The following is an 18,991-nucleotide window of genomic DNA, read 5'->3' as shown; positions in this document are numbered from 1 at the left end:
TTTTTTGATATAGAGTCAAGTTAAAGATCATATATTACATTTACTTTGCTTGTCTCTCTAGAATCCTATCATCTAGAACAGTTCTCCAACTTTTAAGCCACCCATCACTCATTTTCCTTACATTGACAATTTCTTTTCAATTTCTGAAAAGTCCTGGTCATTTGTTTTGCTGAATGTCTTTCAATTTAGATTTGATTTGTTCTCTCATAATCAGATTTGGGCCAAACATTTCTGCCAGGAATACAACATAGGTAATGTTGTATCCTTCTTAGTGCATCATACCAGGAGGCCTATGGTGTCAATTTGTCCCATTTTGGTGGATGTTAATTTTTTTTATTGATTTTAGAGAGAGGAGAGATGGAGAGGGAGAGAGGAAGGGTGGGGGGGGGGAGTGAGAAGCATCAACTTGTAATAGTTGCTTATAGTATGTTCAAAACCCCTGGGCAAGCCTGGGGTTTTGAACCAGCAACCTCAGCATTCCAGGTCAATATTTTATCCACAGCACCACCACAGGTCAGGCATGGAGGATATCAATTTTGATCACTTCATTAAGATACTACTTTTAGTAATTTTAAGATTAGAAGAATTAATGTGAGTTCTATAGTCAACATAAAAACCATTCTTGAGATTATAAAACAAATAGGGTGCCAGCTACAGAGAGCATTAATTGACTCCAGTAATGTTAATTTATTATAAACTCATTTTCAAGATTTATTCAAGAAGCTTTATATTAACTGTTGGGAGAAAATTCTTCCTAGGCCCCTCACATTTCTGCATGTTTTGTTAGGAGAGGCATTGACTGCTTTTGTTCTGACTATATTTTCAGGGATGTTTATATAGAGGAGCATCTTAGAAAGATAGAAACAGTGTCTTTCCCCAAAACAAAAGGTAGATTTGCTTATAACCCTGGAAGTAATGTATCCCTCCAGAGCAGAGAGGAGGCATGCTCATTGCCTATTGTAAAATACCTGCATTTTCTAAGCACAGATTCCACTGTGTGTGCAGCTGTAACCTGACTCCTTTCAAGTCACCAGGTGGGACAAAGAATAAGGTAGAATCTCGGGCACTTCAGATTTCAACACTAACTTTCACATTTTGTACAAAAAAGCAAATATATTTTCCTTTTACTATGAAATATCTGAGGTGTCAGATAAAGCACATCTCAAGATTAAAATCCAACTTCCTTTAATCATAATTTGATTTATATCAGCTTACCAAATAAAGTGTTAAAGTAAAACTAAATCAGATCCCTTCAACTTCACATTTATTTATTTTTTAGCGAGAGAAAAAGAGAGAGACAGGGAGAGAGAGAGATGAGAAGCATCAACTCATAGTTGCGGCACTTCAGCTGTTCACTGATTGCCTCTAATATGTGCCCTGACTGGGAAGGGGGGTGGGGGGAGAGGATGCTCCAGCCGAGCCAATGACCCCTTGCTCAAGCCCACAATTTGGGCTCAAGCCAGCAATTATGGGGTCATGTCTATGATCCCATGCTCAAGGTGGTGACCCCGCGCTCAAGCTGGTGAGTCTATGCTCAAGCCAGCAACCTCGGGGTTTCAAACCTAGGTCCTCTGCATTACCTGTTGACACTCTATCCACTGCACCATCTACTGCTCAGGCAATACCTTCTATTTTTAAAAAAAAAATCATGCTGTCCCATCTTTATTTTACTTTGGCAACTCTTTTTCTTTACCTCTACACCAGCAGAGGCATCAAATACAGCCACTGCACCATCCAACACTCTTAGGCAGCGCTCAACCTCCAAGGTAAAGTCCACATGACCTAAGAAAAAATGAAAATACAACAAACTTAAAATCTTGAAACAAAAAAAAAAAATATGTGGCCCTGGCTGGTGGCTCAATGGATAGAGCATCAACCTGGCACATGAACATCCTGCGTTCAATTCTCAGTCAGGGCACACAGGAGAAGCAACCATCTGCTTCTCTCCCCCTCCCTTTCCCTCCTTCCCTCTTCCAATCAGCCAGTGGCTCAGTTGGTTTCAGCAGGACCCTGGGAGCTGAGGATAGCTCAGCTGGTCTGAGCATGGCAGCCTCAGTACTCAAGATGCTCAGTACTCAAGTATTGGTCCCAGAGGGGGTTGCAAGGTGGAGCCTGGTCAGGGTGCACGAGGGAGACTGCCTCACTATCTTCCCTCCTCCATCCCCAAAAACAAAAAAAAAAGTATGACTTAACAATCCCACTTTGGGATATACCTAAAAGAACTGAAAGGAGGGTATCAAAAAGATATTTGTACACCTATGTTCATAGTAGCACCACCCACAATAGCCAAGAGGTGACAGCAACCCTAATATCCACTGATGTATGGATGGTATATATTAAAATTTTTTTATGTATTGATATATAAAATGTGTTCTATGTGTACAACTGGATACTATGCAGCCTTAAAAAAATATATTGTCATATAGTTACAGCATAAATGAACCTTGAAAGACTTTATGCTAAGTGATAAAAGCCAGTAAAAAAACAAGTATTGTATGATTCTACTTATACAATGTATCCTAAAGTAGTCAAGTCCAAAGACATAGAACATAGAATCAGGGTTACCAGGAGTAGTAGGAGAGACAAAAAAAGAATGGGTCAAGTTGCAGTTCTGAAAAAGTTCTAAAGATCTGTTTCACAACAATGTCAAATAACACTACTGAACTGTACACCTGAAAATGGTTAAATGGTAAATTTTATATGTTTTTTATCACAATTAAAAATAAAAACACACATACACAAACAACAACCTCAAGTGAAACAGCATCTCTACATTGCTGGAACAGCAGCATACCTGGTGTATCAATTAGATTGACTCTATATCCCTTCCAATCAAATGTAACAGCAGCTGATTGAATAGTAATGCCTCTTTCTCGCTCTTGAGCCATGAAATCTGTCACTGTGTCTCCGTCATCAACATCTAACCAGGAAAGAGATGACATACCTAGGCTTAATCACATTTTCTTGGTATCTGATATCTTTCTGACAATTTAATTTGCATTAAAAAAATTGTTCACAAAATACCTGAATTAATATTGATATTTAGAGCCCTTAATCTAAATAACTCTTTTAGAAAAAGCTTTCTTAGCAAGATTAGTAATTTTCCCACAAAAATAATTTCTCTGTAACAACTAAGATAAACACTCATTTAGTTATTTTAATTTTACTAAAGTATATATTTCTTACATTTTTTCCTAGGTTAGCTTTTATGATCCCTTCCTTATCTGATGCTCCTCACACCTGATCTTTTGACTGAAGACAGCGCAGTTAAAGGGCAGAGACAGACCCAGATTTATATCTCAACTTCACCATTAGCACTCTGTGATCTTGAGCAAGTTACTTATTTTGTTGTAAAATCAGGCTAATAAAGCCAATCTTGCTGGGTTGTTATAAAAATGAAACAAGACTATATATATAAAATACCTACCTCAGTAAATGTTAAGTAAATGGTAGCTACATGGAACAATGTAGAGAAAAAAATTCTCTCACGTTATCCTTTACAAACCCTTCTCATTACTAAGTTTTCAAAACGAAAAGGGGCTTTATTTGTACAAATGCAAATAATGTCTTGGTAGAACTTCTACAGCATAAAGTCATGGATAAAGTTCACCCAGATGACCAAAAAGGTCACTAAAATTGATTGTAAATTTTACTTTTGTAAATTTATTTTTTTAAATTATAGTTTACACTCAATATTACTTTTGTATTAGTTTCATGTATACAGTACAGTGGTTAGACAATCATACTTTACAAAGCTGTCACCCAAATATTTCCAATATCACCTGGCACCATACAGTTACTACATTACTTACTATATTCCTTATGCTATACTTTACCTCTCCATGACTATTTTGTAACTAATTTATACTTCTTAATCCATTCATCTTTTTCAACTAGCCTCCAACCCCTTCACCTTAAAAATCTTCACTTATGCATTTTATTTTGATTAAATTTATACAGTAAAGGAACTGAAAAAGAGGAATTCCAGTCAAGATGGCAGAGTAGGTAGATGCTGCTCTTGCCTCCTTTCTGACATCAAAATTATAACTAAATTATAACCACCATCATTAAGAAGCACCTGAAGACTAGCTGAACAGAAATCCTATAGCTAAGTCCTACAGCTAAGGAAGAAGCAATGTTGGAACTGGGGAGGGGACATAGAACAGGTAGGTCCTACACCCACGGTGGTTCCAAGGAGCAAGGTGTCCCAGCCCCCACACCAGATGCCCTAGCCAAGGGCTCCAGTGCCAGTAATATATGGCTGTGAAAACCAGCAGGGATTATGTCTGAGTGAGATGGAGGGCTGGCAGAGATCTAGGTATCCTGTTAAAGGGCCCACTTCCAAACTCACCTGCTCACAAAGTCACTCGCTCTGAGCTCCAACACAGGGGCAGCAGCTCAAAAAGCATCAGGAACACATGGGGAGGAACTAAACTGACCAGCTTTAGGGAGAAGACTGAAGGGGCAGGGGCTGGGACAGCTCTCTCTGGAGCACTTCCTTGATTGACTCCATCCCCAACAAGCAGGTACAGCACAGGCAGGAACCAAATCTCTGCTCTCTATGTACTTGCTAACACAGCTTGCACTGCCCTGGTGAATCCTGAGACTCCATCTCACTCAACTTGTGAACCCAACCAAGCCTCTTCCAGCAGCATTTTTACACACACGGTCTGCCTCAGCTCGAGCTATGGACTTTCCTAAAATCCCTCAAAGGTCCAAAAACCCCCAAACAAACATTAGCTGGTCTTGGTGCGCCCTGAATCTCTGGCTAAGTGGCTCCAAGCCCAGAACAAATGGTGAATGGTCTCAACTTGCATTGTAATTCCCATCAGGTGACCGCAAGCCTGGCATAAACAGTAATCAGTCTTGCTTTAGAACAGAGCTTCAATTAAGTGGTCACAAGCACAGGCCAAGTGGCTGTTGGCTTCAGCTCAAATCATGGTGCCCACCAAAGGGTTCCCAGTCCAGACTAGTGGCAGACAGCCTAGGTCCACAGCATAGCCTCTGCAAACACCTCTAAGCCCAGCACAAATGGCAAACAACCACAGATTACTTTGTGGCTCCTACCAGGTAGCCCCAAGCCAGGCACAAGCTGCAGCTGACCTGCTCTGGAATCACAGATCTCCCAAGAGCTTCAAGAACCAACACATGTGCTAGCCAATTTCAGACCACACCAGAGTTCCACCCATCTAGCTCCACAAAAAAACACACAAGAAGGGTAAACTCAGCTGGCACCAGAGCCCCACTAAAGTGACTCCTACTCCATGGGGTGAACACCTGCACAACAGCTCATATGCTGTTGTCACGGCCAGCTCTCAAAGGCAGTCAGCCTGAGGGTCAGTCCCTCCCACTGATGTGCCAACAGCAAACAAGGCTCAACTACACAGGAGGGCACACACAACCCACCCAAGGGACACCCCTGGAGCACTTGGCTCAGGTGACCAGGGAGACTGCACCACTAGGACACACAGAACAACTACCATATAAGACTATTCTGCCAAGACTGGAGACATAGATTTACCTGATACATAGAAACAAACACATGAAGTCAGCCAAAAGAAACATGTCCCAAAGGAAAGAAAAGAATAAACTCCAGAAAGAACCAAATGAAATGGAGACAAGCAATCTATCAGATGCAAGAGTTCAAAACACTGGTTATAAGGATGCTAAATGAACTTAGGAAAAAGATTAGATGAACTCAGTGAGAACTTCAATAAAGAGAAAGAAAACATAAAAAAAGACTAGTCAGAAATGAAGAATACCATAACTGAAATAAAGATTACATTAGGGGCCCTGAACTGTTGGCTCAGTGGATATAGAGTGTCAACCTGGTGTGTGGATGTCCCAGGTTCAACCCCTGGTCAGGGCACACATGAGAAGTGACCATCTGCTTCTCTCCCCTTCCCTCTCCCACTTCTCTCTTCTCCTCCCACAGCCAGTGGTTTGACTGGTCTGAACTTTGGCCCTGAGTGCTGACGATAGCTCAGTTGGTCCAAGCATCAACCTCAGGCTCTGAGGATAGCTTGGTTGATTCAAGCATCAGCTCTAGATGGGTTGCTGGGTGGATCCTGGTCGGGGTGCATATAAAAGTCTGTATCTCTTCTCCTTTCACTTTAAATAAAAAAATAATAAAACAAAATAAATAAGAACAAAACAACAACCAAAAAAAAGCTACATGGTTTCAAATGTGAATGCCTGGTCAAGAACAACAGTTTTTGACATATTATAATTAAAAAATAAATTCAGCCTGACTAGGCAGTGACACAGTGGATAGAGCATCAGACTGGGATGTGGAGGACCCAGGTTCAAGACCCCGAGGTAGCCAGCTTGAGTGCGGGCTCATCTGGTTTGAATAAGGTTCACCATCTTGAGCCCAAGGTCGCTGGCTTGAGCCCAAAGTCGCTGGATGGGCAAGAGGTCACTCACTCTGCTATAGCCCCCCAGTCAAGGCACATATGAGAAATCAATCAATGAAACAACTAAGGTGCTGTCACGAAGAATTGATGCTTCTCAACTCTCTCCCTTCCTGTCTGTCTCTATCTGTTCCTCTCTCTCTGTCACAGAAAAAATAAAATAAAAAATAAATTCAAAACTTAGGTAAATTATACTACTACTGTGGGGTAAAAATTATCAAAATCCTTTCTCTGCATGAAAATGTAATCTCTGGCTTACTTTCTGCTTCTTTTAGAAACCAAAAGAACAGAAGTATGTCAACTATGTAGCTAGGCAACACATAAAATAGAAAAATATTTATTGGTAAGCTACATCTGAATTGAGAAGAACTATAAATGAGCTATAAATACCTGATAGAGATATACAGCTTCAGGTTTTCCTGAGTGGGGCATGGCATGTCCCTTGTGGGAAACCCTGAAGATAGTCCATGGAGCTGTAACAAGAGATACTCATTTCTAGGGGGTACAAGTCTTCTAAGCCAGAGTGGCTCCTGCAAATCTTGTTACCTTGCAACTAAGCTATCACTTTTGGCTAGTCAAAGACGACAGTTCCTAGATAGCCATGAGGGCGGTTACAAAAACTCTAGAAACACCTACCACTGGTCTGCTGGTAAGTTATGATTCCCATCCTATAGCTTGAATAGACCAGTGCCCAATGTGGCCTAAGATAGTCTCATGAGTTTGAATGTTTAGTTGAACCTACAAAGACCCTTTGGTGAGTGTTGCAACTACCTTATTTTTTATGTTGTGCTTTGAACATCAGTGCCTCTGTGCCATACTCCAGATCTCTCAGTTGACTTTGGGGGGGGGGGCAGAGGTGGCAGAGAGAGATAGAGAGAGGGACAAATAAGGACAGATAGACAAAAAGGGAGAGAGATGAGAAGCATCAATTCTTCATTGTGGTGCCTTAGTTGTTCATTGATTGCTTTCTCATACATGCCTTGACTGGGGGGGGGGGGGGCGGGAGGGAGGGGATACAGCAGACCAAGTGACCTCTTGCTCAAGCCAGTGACCTTGAGCTCAAGCTTGTGAGCCTTGCTCAAACCAGATGAGCCAGCGCTCAAGCCGACAACCTCGGGGTTTTGAACCTGGGTCTTCCATGTCCCAGTCCAATGTTCTATCTACTGCGCCACCGCCTGGTCAGACTCTAAGTTGACTTCTTTATCAAAATATTTTCCAATGATGCTTTTTCCTAATAGGGGGTAAGGAAAGGAGGAATCCATTCTGACCTCCCAGTGATCTTGTGTAACCAGAGTAGTACAATATTCTTTCTGTGGTGGTGGTTTTGCCTGCATCAATATGAGCCATAATTCCAATATTACGGATTCTGTATAAAAGGGAGAAAAAAAGACACGTATTATAAGGTGAACATTACTAAAATGTAAAACCCAAATGTCTATGCTGTGTGAATTTAAAAACTAGTTAGTATTTCATTAATATATACAATGGTATAAAAACTAGAAAAACGGAAAACATCACTATCACAGTACTCTGACAAGATAAGCAAAAAAACAGCTAACTACAATCTTATGAATGTCTTATATTAATTTCTATAAAAAGTATATACTGTTGCTACATTAAAATTTATCATTCAATTGTGAAAAGAAAATTGCTTTTAAGATATATACCAACATGTATTTATAATAAGATAGGGCAAAAAGTTACAGAAATTAGAGCATTCACTAACAATGCTGACTAAAGCCCATGAGAGAAACCTATAACTTTTCAGGTCAGGCTACTAAAAAGTCAATGTCAATGAAAAGACAATACTTACTTAGCTATAGGAGGATTAATGATGGAATGAAGAGATTTGATATCATTTCCTATTAAACCTAATGGAAAGAAGGTTAATAAAATAAAACTGTTTAAGAAATTTTCCATTAATTTACAGGTGAAATAAATTAATTTTAAGCAAATATCATTTTAATAAAAGTGAAACCCAAGCTAAATAAAGTCTCATTTACCTAAAACTTATTTTCCTAAATCTCTAAAGAAAGGTTATAAATGACAATAAAACAAAGTAAAGTTTGAAACATATAATTTCTTGATCATATCCTTAGAAAAATATAGATTTACTCCAATCTCTGCCACCTTTTAGAATTAAAGCTCATTAAAATCATCTTAAAGCAGTACATCCTGAACCAAAGAAAATATAATACAAAATGCAGTTCGATAAACCTGCATTGTCAGGGCTAGAAGAACTAAGAGTGATCCTCATATCAGCTGATAGTGAATTTTTGTACAGTAACCCAAGGACACAGTACCTTTAAAGTCAGGCTGGGAGGTAGTACTAAACAGAAGTTACAATAATTAATACTTTTAAAAGGTCAAGTAGTACTTCTGGGATAATAAAAAAGTCTTTAATGTCTTACTCCATGCTTATTACGTATTTTACTAATAATACTAAAGCAACAATTCAGTTAGGTTTACAAATATAATGTACACCTTCCTCCTATTTAAACCAGTTCTCCCAAATTTCTATAAAAAACCAGGAGTTATATTTCGGAAACCTCATGGAGGTTTAAAAATGGAAAGATAATCTATACTGCTACAGATAAATCTGTATTGGCAAAATACAGAAGCCTAGACTGCAGGTCATTCAAGCCATATGCCATTACAAAGCAGCATATTTACTCCCATTTTTTTCACATGACAAAGATGGTAATGAGAATAGCAAAAGAATGAAACGAGTTTCATCATGTTTCCCATATGCTTGCTTACCTCAAACACAGGAAAAATATTCAGAATCGGGGATAGTCAGTTCCTCAGGCTTCCAGCTTTTAATAGCCATATTATCTAACCTAACCTATCCCAGATAAATACTTAACCAAATCACTCTCAAGAACCTTCAAAATAAATTGCTCTTCTAAACCTCTGTTGACAAAAAATACTTCTGTATAAAAATGAGAAATGGAATATAAAAAAATCAATGTACAGCAAGAGCATTCTACAAGTAGACTCACCAGCTAAACTTTTGAGCCAACTACTAAAGCTGACTTGACCCTATCCTTCCTTCAGCTTACTAGGCTGGCCAGCAGATTAAGAGCATAAATAAGTCTACTGGTATTCCCTCCTGCCTTCTATCAGAATACTCCCAACTCTGAATAATCTCAAGGAAATAAATAGTCAAGTAAAAGGAGCCACTATTTCCAAAATGGCTAGAGTCCATAAGGGAGATGCTTGTAAGTAAGACAGAGATTAGGAGTGAAAGGGAAAAAAGAAGAAGAAAGAAAAGGAGAAGTGGGAACAGGAGAGAGGGGTTGGAAAAAGGGAGGAGGGAAAAGGAGAGAGGGGAGGAGAAGAGTGCAAGCAAGTAGTTTAAATAAAAGGAGACTCTTATTACCTGGCAGGGAACTATAATTTTTCCCAAGAGGAACGTGTGGCTTTATTCTTTTTAAACTTGCTCTTATTCTAAAGCAATACATATTCTGGTAAAGAGAAACAGAAAGGACATTAATTTTATGTTAGCACGTCTTATTACAGTAGTTTTAACATTATAACTATGTTTTATCAGAGAACAAAATACTTTCAATCTCCTTAAAGTAGTCCCAATTTATTAACTCCAATTCTTTTTAAAAGTGACAACCCAAATTATACTACAGGAAAGAATAAAATTAATACTGGTTTGCTGTTCTAAGCTGACCTTAGCCGCAGGGTCTTCTAGACCTGAGTATTAACATCACAAAGTACTTGTTAGAAAGACAAGCTCTCAGGGCCCACACCTAGCAAGAAAATCAGAAGCTCTGGGTACTAGGCAGAACAATCTGTGTTTTAACAAGCTCCCCAGGCGATTCTGTGAGCTAGTTTGAGAACCAAGACCCTGAAGTTTCCAGAGACACATAAAGGTTAAAAAGGTCTCTCACCGCCTGATCAGGAGGTGGCACAGTGGATAGAGCGTCGGACTGGGATGCGGAAGACCCAGGTTCCAAGACCCCAAGGTTGGCAGCTTAAGTGCAGGCTCATCTGGCCTTGAGCAAAGCTCACCAGCTTGGACCCAAGGTCACTGACTCAAGCAAGGGGTTACTCGGTCTGCTGAAGGCCCATGGTCAAGACACATATGAGACAGCAATCAATGAATAACTAAGCTGTCGCAATGAAAAACTGATGATTGATGCTTCTCATCTCTCTCCGTTTCAGTCTGTCTGTCCCTATTTATACTCTCTGACTCCTCCATCTCTGTGTAAAAAAAAAAAAAAGGGCCTGACCTTTGGTGGTGCAGTGGATAAAGCGTCAACCTGGAAATGCTGAGGTTGCCTCTTCAAAACCCTGGGCTTGCCTGGTCAAGGCACATATGGGAGTTGATGCTTCCTGCTCCTCCCCCCCCCCATAATGAATAAATAAAATCTTAAAAAAAAAAGTCTCTCACCCTGGATACTCTTCCGTTCTCCTCTACAGCTACAAAGAGTTGGTGGGGTCATGAACTCTAAAACCATCAGCTGTCTTCAGGACTTATACCAGTGTCTACACATTAAAATTACTTGGAAAATAAAAAAAAACTGGGGTGGGAAGAAGGGACCAACATTTAAAAAAACTGCCCACATATCTCTAATATTCCCACATAGAGGCTGAATATTCTCTATCCTAATCTATCCCTAGACCACACATTTAATGGCTAAAAACATATTTGGAATTTTTATAGTTAATGTATGGAATGATTTGGGGCTGCCACCAACTGCTTTTTGTAATATCATTGAATGCACGCCTGTGCCTTCTATATTACTCCTACATTAATTACCATGTTTCTAGCAACAAAACACTATTATCCTTTTTAAGAGTAAAGATGAGCCTGACCTGTGGTGGCGCAGTGGATAAAGCGTCAACCTGGAAATGCTGAGGTCGCCGGTTCGAAACCCTGGGCTTGCCTGGTCAAGGCACATATGGGAGTTGATGCTTCCAGCTCCTCCCCCCTATCTCTCTCTCCTCTCTGTCTCTCTCTGTCTCTCTCTCTCTCCTCTCTAAAATGAATAAATAAATAAAGAATAAAAAAAATGAATAAATAAATAAAAAAAATAAAATAATAAAATAAAATAAAAAAAAAAAAAGAGTAAAGATGAGACTCAAAGCTTTATTAAAATTTTCTCCAAGGTAAGACAGGGTGTGTAGTCTGAAAGCAATAAAAACATTGAAAAAAACACTATTAACTCCTTGGGCCACTAATGACCTCAGACTGGAATACAGAAATAGATATTCTTCAAAATGCTGCAAAGGTTATTTTAAAGCAGCAAAAGGAATTTATAAACTAATGATAAGGCATGCTTCTTCTTGATTACAGGTTCTCCCATACCTATTAAGAAACTGCCCAAGATAAAGATAGACTAGTATATATATTAGGCCTTTTGGGAAGTAAAGTAACTAAAGTTGTTGAAGTACGTTTAATTTACAAGAAAAACTTACACTGCTGTGCAAACTAAGTATCTTCTTATGATTCACTGCAAATATCCTCAAGTTGGATAACATCTTCATTCTCTAAACTGTTATTCTCTGAAAAATATACAAAATTATAAAACTAAATCTACATATTACATGTCAGTAACACATATGTAATTAAGGCATATGTAGCATAAATGGTTAAAATCTATTACCTTTAAAAACGATGGGGGACCAGAAGATGGCAATGGAGTAGGCAGACATTACAACTCCCACCTCCCAGAACGAAGGTGGATTACAACTCAATTGGGAACAATCATATTGAAAAACCAACTTTGGACTAAACTAAGAGGAATCTATAACCAAGGATCACTAAAGAAAAACACTGAGACTGGTAGGAAGACTGGAGACACAGAAAGGGCTGCCCCTTTCTGTGGAAAGGAGCGAGGGGTAGCCCAGAGGGTCTCTCATGGCGGGGTGGGTTGACCAGAGACTTTTGGGTCCACAGCCCCAGGACCGAAGACCCAGCCTAGAGCCCCAGAGACTAAAAGAGGCGTACAGACAGTACATAGCTGAAAGACCCAGGTTATTGTTTGCAAGAAGGAGACAGAACTCTCAGACCCAGGCTCTGTTTTAAAGGGACCATGCAGAAAACCTCGTTCGAAGCTACTTACCTGGGACTCCAGGAGCAGTAAGAGCTGAAAGAACTGGAGTTGTGAGAGGAGAGTGTAGTGTCAGAGGCACAGGGAGAGACTGTGGGGGACAGCCAACCTAACCCCTGTGCTGGGTCACTCCCCAAACCTAAAGTGGCCATTTTTCTTAGGAGAAGCAACGCCAGCAAAGGGAAGCAATTACTCTGTCTACCGGAGGCTCCTCTACTCCAGTCAGAGCAAAGAGTAGCTTAGAAGCAGGGGGCACATCAGGGACACAGGTTTTGAGTGCTGAGGTCTTGGCTACAGTGCCCCCACACACACTGATGAGTACCCTCTGAAGGGTGGGTGGGCCAAGCTGCAAGGGCTGTGGCCACGCTCGTGGCGGCGGGGGTGGCGCCCAGTGAGGTGGCCAGCGCACGGCCCGTGATGCAGCCCATGCTGCAGCCCACGAGCCCGGCAACGCCGGTGCCCAAGCGCCAGAGAAAGCAGCCCTGGCTAGGGGACTAACCACACTCCAGGAATACAGAGGCCACACTCACTGGCCAAGAGTAGATAAAAGCCAGCCTAGGAGTGCTGCTGATATTTACAATGGCACCTGGGCCCAGCAAAAGCAGCCACAAATTCTAGATCACTGTAGCTCCAAAAAGGTTGCTAAGGTCTATTCATAAGCAGTGACCCCGAATGGTCTGCGCCAGGTTCAGGCCAGGGAGGTCCACAGCTGGCACATCCAGCAGCCAGATACAGAGAGCATCAGCACAGGACCTAACAACCATAGCTAGAGTTGTATCTTAAGGTAGGGCTCCTCACAGCTAACTCAGCTAAGGCATAGAAAACGCCGACACAAATACAAAAAGAGCAGTAGCAGCAAACAGCCCATAGCAGATTACAAACAATAGCTGAGGCCAACCCAAGAAGATCTAGAAACAACACACCTGGAAGTTAGAGGCAGACAACACCAACCCTAAACTCGCCTATCTAAACAAACAGCACACCTACAGGAGCAGTCTATACACACACAAAATGGGAAGACAGAGAAATGCAATCCAAATGAATCAACAAGAGAAATCCCCAGAAAAAGAACTGAATGAGATGGAAATAACCAAGATACCAGATGCAGAGTTTAAAATAATGATTGTTAGGATGCTCAAAGATCTTTAAGCAACAATAGATGGACATAATGATCACCTAAATAAAGAGATAGCATGCATCAAAAAGGACATTGAAATAATAAAAAAGAATCAGACAGAAATGACAAATACAATATCGGAAATGAAGACTACACAGGAAGAATTAAAACCAGGCTGGATGAAGCAGAGGATCAAATCAGCAATTTAGAGGACAAGATAAATGAAAGCATGGAAGTAGAGCAACAAAAAGAAAAGAGGTTCAAAAAGACTGAGAAAACTCTAAGAGAGCTCTGTGACAACATGAAGAGAAACAACAACCACATCATAGGGGTTCCTGAAGGAGAAGAGAAAGAACAAGGGATAGAGAACCTGATTAAAGAAATCATAACTGAAAACTTCCCTAAATTGATGAAGGAAAAAGTCACACAAGTTCAAGAAGCACAGAGAGTCCCATTACAGAACCCAAAGACACCTACACCAATACACATCATAATTAAAATACCAAAGTTAAGAGATAAAGAAAGAATACTAAAAGCTGCAACATAAAAGCAGTCAATCACCTACAAAGGAGCCCCCATAAGGATGATATCCGACTTTTCAACAGAAACACTTGAGGCCAGAAGGGAACGGCAAGAAATATTCAAAGTAATGCAAAACAAGAGCCTACAAAACAAGACTTCTTTATCCAGCAAGGTTATCATTTAAAATTGAAGGAGAAATAAAAAGCTTCCCAGACAAATAAAAACTAAAGGAATTCATTACAACCAAACCAATGCTGCAAAGAATGTTAAAGGGCCTATTGTAAAGAGAAAAAAAAGGAAAAAAATCTAGAAACAGGAATGTATATTTAAAAAATAAAATGACAATACACAGCTACATATCAATAATAACCTTAAATGTAAATGGTTTAAATGCTCCAATCCAAAGACATAGGGTAGCTGCATGGATAAGAAAACAGGACTCGTACATATGCTATCTACAAGAGACCCACCTCACAACAAAAGATACGCATAGACTGAAAATAAAGGGATGGAAAAAACATTTCATGCAAATGGAAATGAAAAAAAAAAAGCTATGGTAGTAATACTTATGTCTGACAAAATAAACTTTAAAACAAAGCCTATAGTAAGGGATAAAGAAGGTCACTATATAATGATAAAGGGAGTAATCCAACAAGAAGATATACCATTATAAATATCGATGTGTCTAATATAGGAGCATCTATATATATAAAGCAGATCTGGATGGACATAAAGGGTAAGATCAACAGCTATACTATAATAGTAGGTTATTTTAATACTCCACTAACATCAATGGATAGATCCTCAAGAAAGAAAATTAACAAAGACACAGCAGCCTTAAAGGACACACTAGATCAGTGGTAGTCAACCTGGTCCCTACGCCCACTAGTGGGCATTCCAGTTTTCATGGTGGGCAGTAACGGAGCAACCAAAGTATAAATAAAAACATAGATTTAACTATAGTAAGTTGTTTTATAAAGATTTATTCTGCTTGGCCCTGGCCGGTTGGCTCAGCGGTAGAGCGTCGGCCTAGCGTGCGGAGGACCTGGGTTCGATTCCCAGCCAGGGCACACAGGAGAAGCGCCCATTTGCTTCTTCACCCCTGCGCCGCGCTTTCCTCTCTGTCTCTCTCTTCCCCTCCCGCAGCCAAGGCTCCATTGGAGCAAAGATGGCCCGGGCACTGGGGATGGCTCTGTGGCCTCTGCCTCAGGCGCTAGAGTGGCTCTGGTCGCAACATGGCGACGCCCAGGATGGGCAGAGCATCGCCCCCTGGTGGGCGTGCCGGGTGGATCCCGGTCGGGCGCATGCGGGAGTCTGTCTGACTGTCTCTCCCTGTTTCCAGCTTCAGAAAGAAAAAAAAAAAAAAAAAAAAAGATTTATTCTGCCAAACTTAGCAAAAACCTGCATAAAGTACTTGATAAGTAATTATTATTATATGCTTTAACTTGCTGTAACTCTGCTTTACAAATTTTATAAAGTAAAGTTACTTCCCTACTTTATAAATCATCATTACTGTGGAACCGGTGGGTGGTTAGAAAATTTTACTACTAACAGAGATATAAAAGTGGGCGGTAGGTATAAAAAGGTTGACTATCCCTGCACGAGATCACCTGGACTTAATAGATATCTTCAGAGCCTTTCACCATACAGCAGCAGAATATACATTCTTTTCAAGTGCTCATGGTACATTCTCTAGGATAGACCACATATTAGGGCAAAAAAGCAGTCTCAACAAATTTAAGAAGATTGAAATCATATCAAACATCTTCTCTGATCACAATGGCAAGAAACTAGAAATCAGCTACAATAGAAAACATGAAAAACATTCAAACACTTGGAAACTAAATAGCATGTTATTAAACAACGAATGGGTTAACAATGAGATCAAGGAAGAAATAAAAAATTTCCTTGCCTGACCAGGCGATGGCGCAGTGGATAGAGCGTTGGACTGGGATGCCAAGGACCCAGGTTCAAGACCCCAAGGTCACCAGCTTGAGCGCAGACTCATCTAGTTTGAGCAAAACTCACCAGCTTGGACCCAAGGTCGCTGGCTTGAGCAAGGGGTTACTCGGTCTGCTGAAGGCCCGCGGTCAAGGCACATATGAGAAAGCAAAAAATGAACTAAGGTGTCGCAACAAAAAATTGATGATTGATGCTTCTCATCCCTCTGCGTTCCTGTCTGTCTGTCCCTATCTATCCCTCTCTGTCTCTGTAAAATAAACAAACAAACAAAATTTTTTAAAAAAAGAGTCTGTCTTAAAAAAAAATTTCCTTGAAACAAAAAAAATGAACATACAACACTCAAAATTTATAAGACACAGCAAAAGCAGTCCTGAGAGGGAAGTTCATAGCATTATAGGCATACCTTAAGAAGCTAGAAAAAGCTCAAATAACCTAAAACCTGCAGCTAAAAAAACTAGAAAAAGAACAGCAAGTAAAGCCCACGGGAAGTAGAAGGAAGGAAATAATAAAGACTATAGCAGAAATAAATGACACAGAGGCTAAAAAAAAATACAGAAGATCAATGAAACCAAGAGCTAGTTCTCTGAAAAGGTAAACAAGATTGATGAACCTTTAACGAGACTCACCAAGAAAAAAAGAGAAGACTCAAATAAAATTAGAAATGAGAGTGGAGAAATAACAACTGACAGAGCAGAAATACAAAGGATTGTAAGAATATACTATGAAGAACTGTATACCAAAAAATTAGATGACCTAAATGAAATGGCCAAATTCCTTGAAACATATACTCTTTCAAAAATGAATCTGGAAGAAACAGAAAACCTAAGCAGACTGATTACAACAAATGAGATCGGAACAGTTATCAAAACACTCCCAACAAACAAAAGTCCTGGGCCAGATGGCTTCACAGGCGAATTGTACCAAACATTCAAAGAACTAACTCCTATCCTTCTCAAGCTATTTCAAAAAATTCAAGAGGAGAGAAGACTTCCAAGCTCTTTTTATGAGGCTAGCATAATCCTCATTCCAAAACCAAGCAAAGACACTACAAAGAAAGAACACAATAGGTCAATATCCCTGATGAATTGAGATGCTAAAATTCTCAACAAAATATTAGCAAACCATATCCTGCAATACATGAAAAAAAATCATACATCATGATCAAGGGGGATTTATTCTGGGGAGGCAAGGCTAATACAACATATGTAAATCAATCAATGTGATTGATCACATAAATAAAAGGAAGGAGAAATATTACATGATAATATCAGTAGATGTAGAAAAAGCATTTGATAAAATCCAGCACCCATTTATAATCAAAATTCTCAGTAAAGTGGGAATATAGGTTACAAACCTCAACATGATAAAGGCCATCTATGACAAACCCACAGCCAACATCATATACAATGGGAAAAAATTAAAAGCAATCCCCTTAAGATCAGGAACAAAGCAGGGGTGCCCCCTTTCACCACGCTTATTCAACATAGTTCTGGAGGTCCTAGCCACAGCAAACAGACAAGAAGAAATAAAAGGCATCCAAATTGGAGAAGAAGAAGTAAAACTATCATTATTTGTGATGATATGATACTGTACATAGAATACCCTAAAGCAGAGGTCCCCAAACTTTTTTCACAGTGGGCCAGTTCACTGTCCCTCAGACCGTTGGAGGGCCAAACTATAAAAAAAACTATGAACAAATCCCTATGCACACTGCACATATCTTATTTTAAAGTAAAAAAACAAAATGGGAACAAATACAATATTTAAAATAAAGAACAAGTAAATTTAAATCAACAAACTGACCAGTATTTCAATGGGAACTATGCTCCTCTGGCTGACCACCAATGAAAGAGGTGCCCCTTCTGGAAGTGCAGCGGGGGCCGGATAAATGGCCTTAGGGGGCTGCATGCGGCCCGCGGGCTGTAGTTTGGGGACCCCTGCCCTAAAGTCTCCTGGACCTGATAAATGAATTCAGCAAGGCGGCAGGATATAAAATTAATATAAATCAGAGGCATTTTTATACACCAAAAATGAACTGTCTGAAAGAGAAATTAAGAAAACAATCCCCTTCGCTATTGCAACAAAAAAATAATAAAGTACCTAGAAGTAAATTTAACCAAGGAGGTTAAAGACTTATACTTGGAAAATTATAAAACATTGATCAAAGAAATCAAGGAAGATACTAACAAGTGGAAGCATATACCATGTTCATGGATAGGAAAATAAATATCATTAAAATGTCTATATTAGGCCCTGGCCGGTTGGCTCAGTGGTAGGGCATCGGCCTGGCGTGCAGGAGTCCTGGGTTCGATTCCCGGCCAGGGCACACAGGAGAAGTGCCCATCTGCTTCTCCACCCCTCCCCCTCTCCTTCCTCTCTGTCTCTCTCTTCCCCTCCCGCAGCCAATGCTCCATTGGAGCAAAGTTGGCCCGGGCACTGAGGATGGCTCTATAGCCTCTGCCTCAGGCACTAGAAAGGCTCTGGTTGCAACAGAGCAACGCCCCAGATGGGCAGAGCATTGCCCCCTGGTGGGCATGCCGGGTGGATCCCGGTCGAGCACATGCGGGAGAATCTGTCTGACTGCCTCCCCGTTTCCAACTTCAGAAAAATAAAAAAAAAAAAATTTTTTTTTAAATAAAATAAAATGTCTATATTACCTAAAGCAATTAATATGTTCAACGCAATTCCTATTAAAATACCAATGGCATACTTCAAAGATAAAGAACACATATTCCAAACATTTATATGGAACCAAAAAAGAACACAAACAGCCTCAGCAATCTTGAAAAAGAAGAATAAAGTAGGTGGTATCACACTTCCTGATATCAAGTTATACTACAAGGCCATTGTACTCAAAATAGCTTGGTACTGGCATAAAAACAGGCACATAGATCAATGAAACAGAACAG

General features: G+C 40.1%; 1 protein-coding gene across 13 annotated transcripts in view; it reads right to left on the bottom strand.

Annotated features, from left to right (window-relative positions):
• The window catches only part of GFM2 (GTP dependent ribosome recycling factor mitochondrial 2), a 105,764-nt gene that overhangs the window by 82,555 nt on the left and 4,218 nt on the right, over positions 1–18,991 (bottom strand). For 12 of the 13 annotated variants that reach the window (XR_010726837.1, XR_010726836.1, XR_010726838.1 and 9 more), the window contains 6 exons: positions 11,847–11,933; positions 9,796–9,880; positions 8,227–8,284; positions 7,682–7,779; positions 2,795–2,920; positions 1,694–1,782 (listed from right to left, as the gene is read on the bottom strand). Coding sequence is in view for 8 of the 13 variants with exons in the window: in XM_066241232.1 (XP_066097329.1) it covers positions 1,694–1,782; positions 2,795–2,920; positions 7,682–7,779; positions 8,227–8,284; positions 9,796–9,880; positions 11,847–11,915 (525 nt within the window). In the remaining 5 variants the exon portion in view is untranslated. Of the gene's footprint in view, positions 1–1,693; positions 1,783–2,794; positions 2,921–7,681; positions 7,780–8,226; positions 8,285–9,795; positions 9,881–11,846; positions 11,959–18,991 lie in introns of all 13 variants that reach the window. The other variant, XM_066241224.1, reaches the window with a different exon arrangement.

The sequence above is a fragment of the Saccopteryx bilineata genome, chromosome 1 (genome assembly GCF_036850765.1).
Source record: "Saccopteryx bilineata isolate mSacBil1 chromosome 1, mSacBil1_pri_phased_curated, whole genome shotgun sequence".
Lineage (NCBI taxonomy): Eukaryota > Metazoa > Chordata > Mammalia > Chiroptera > Emballonuridae > Saccopteryx > Saccopteryx bilineata.
This window is presented reverse-complemented; position numbering and strand designations above follow the sequence as displayed.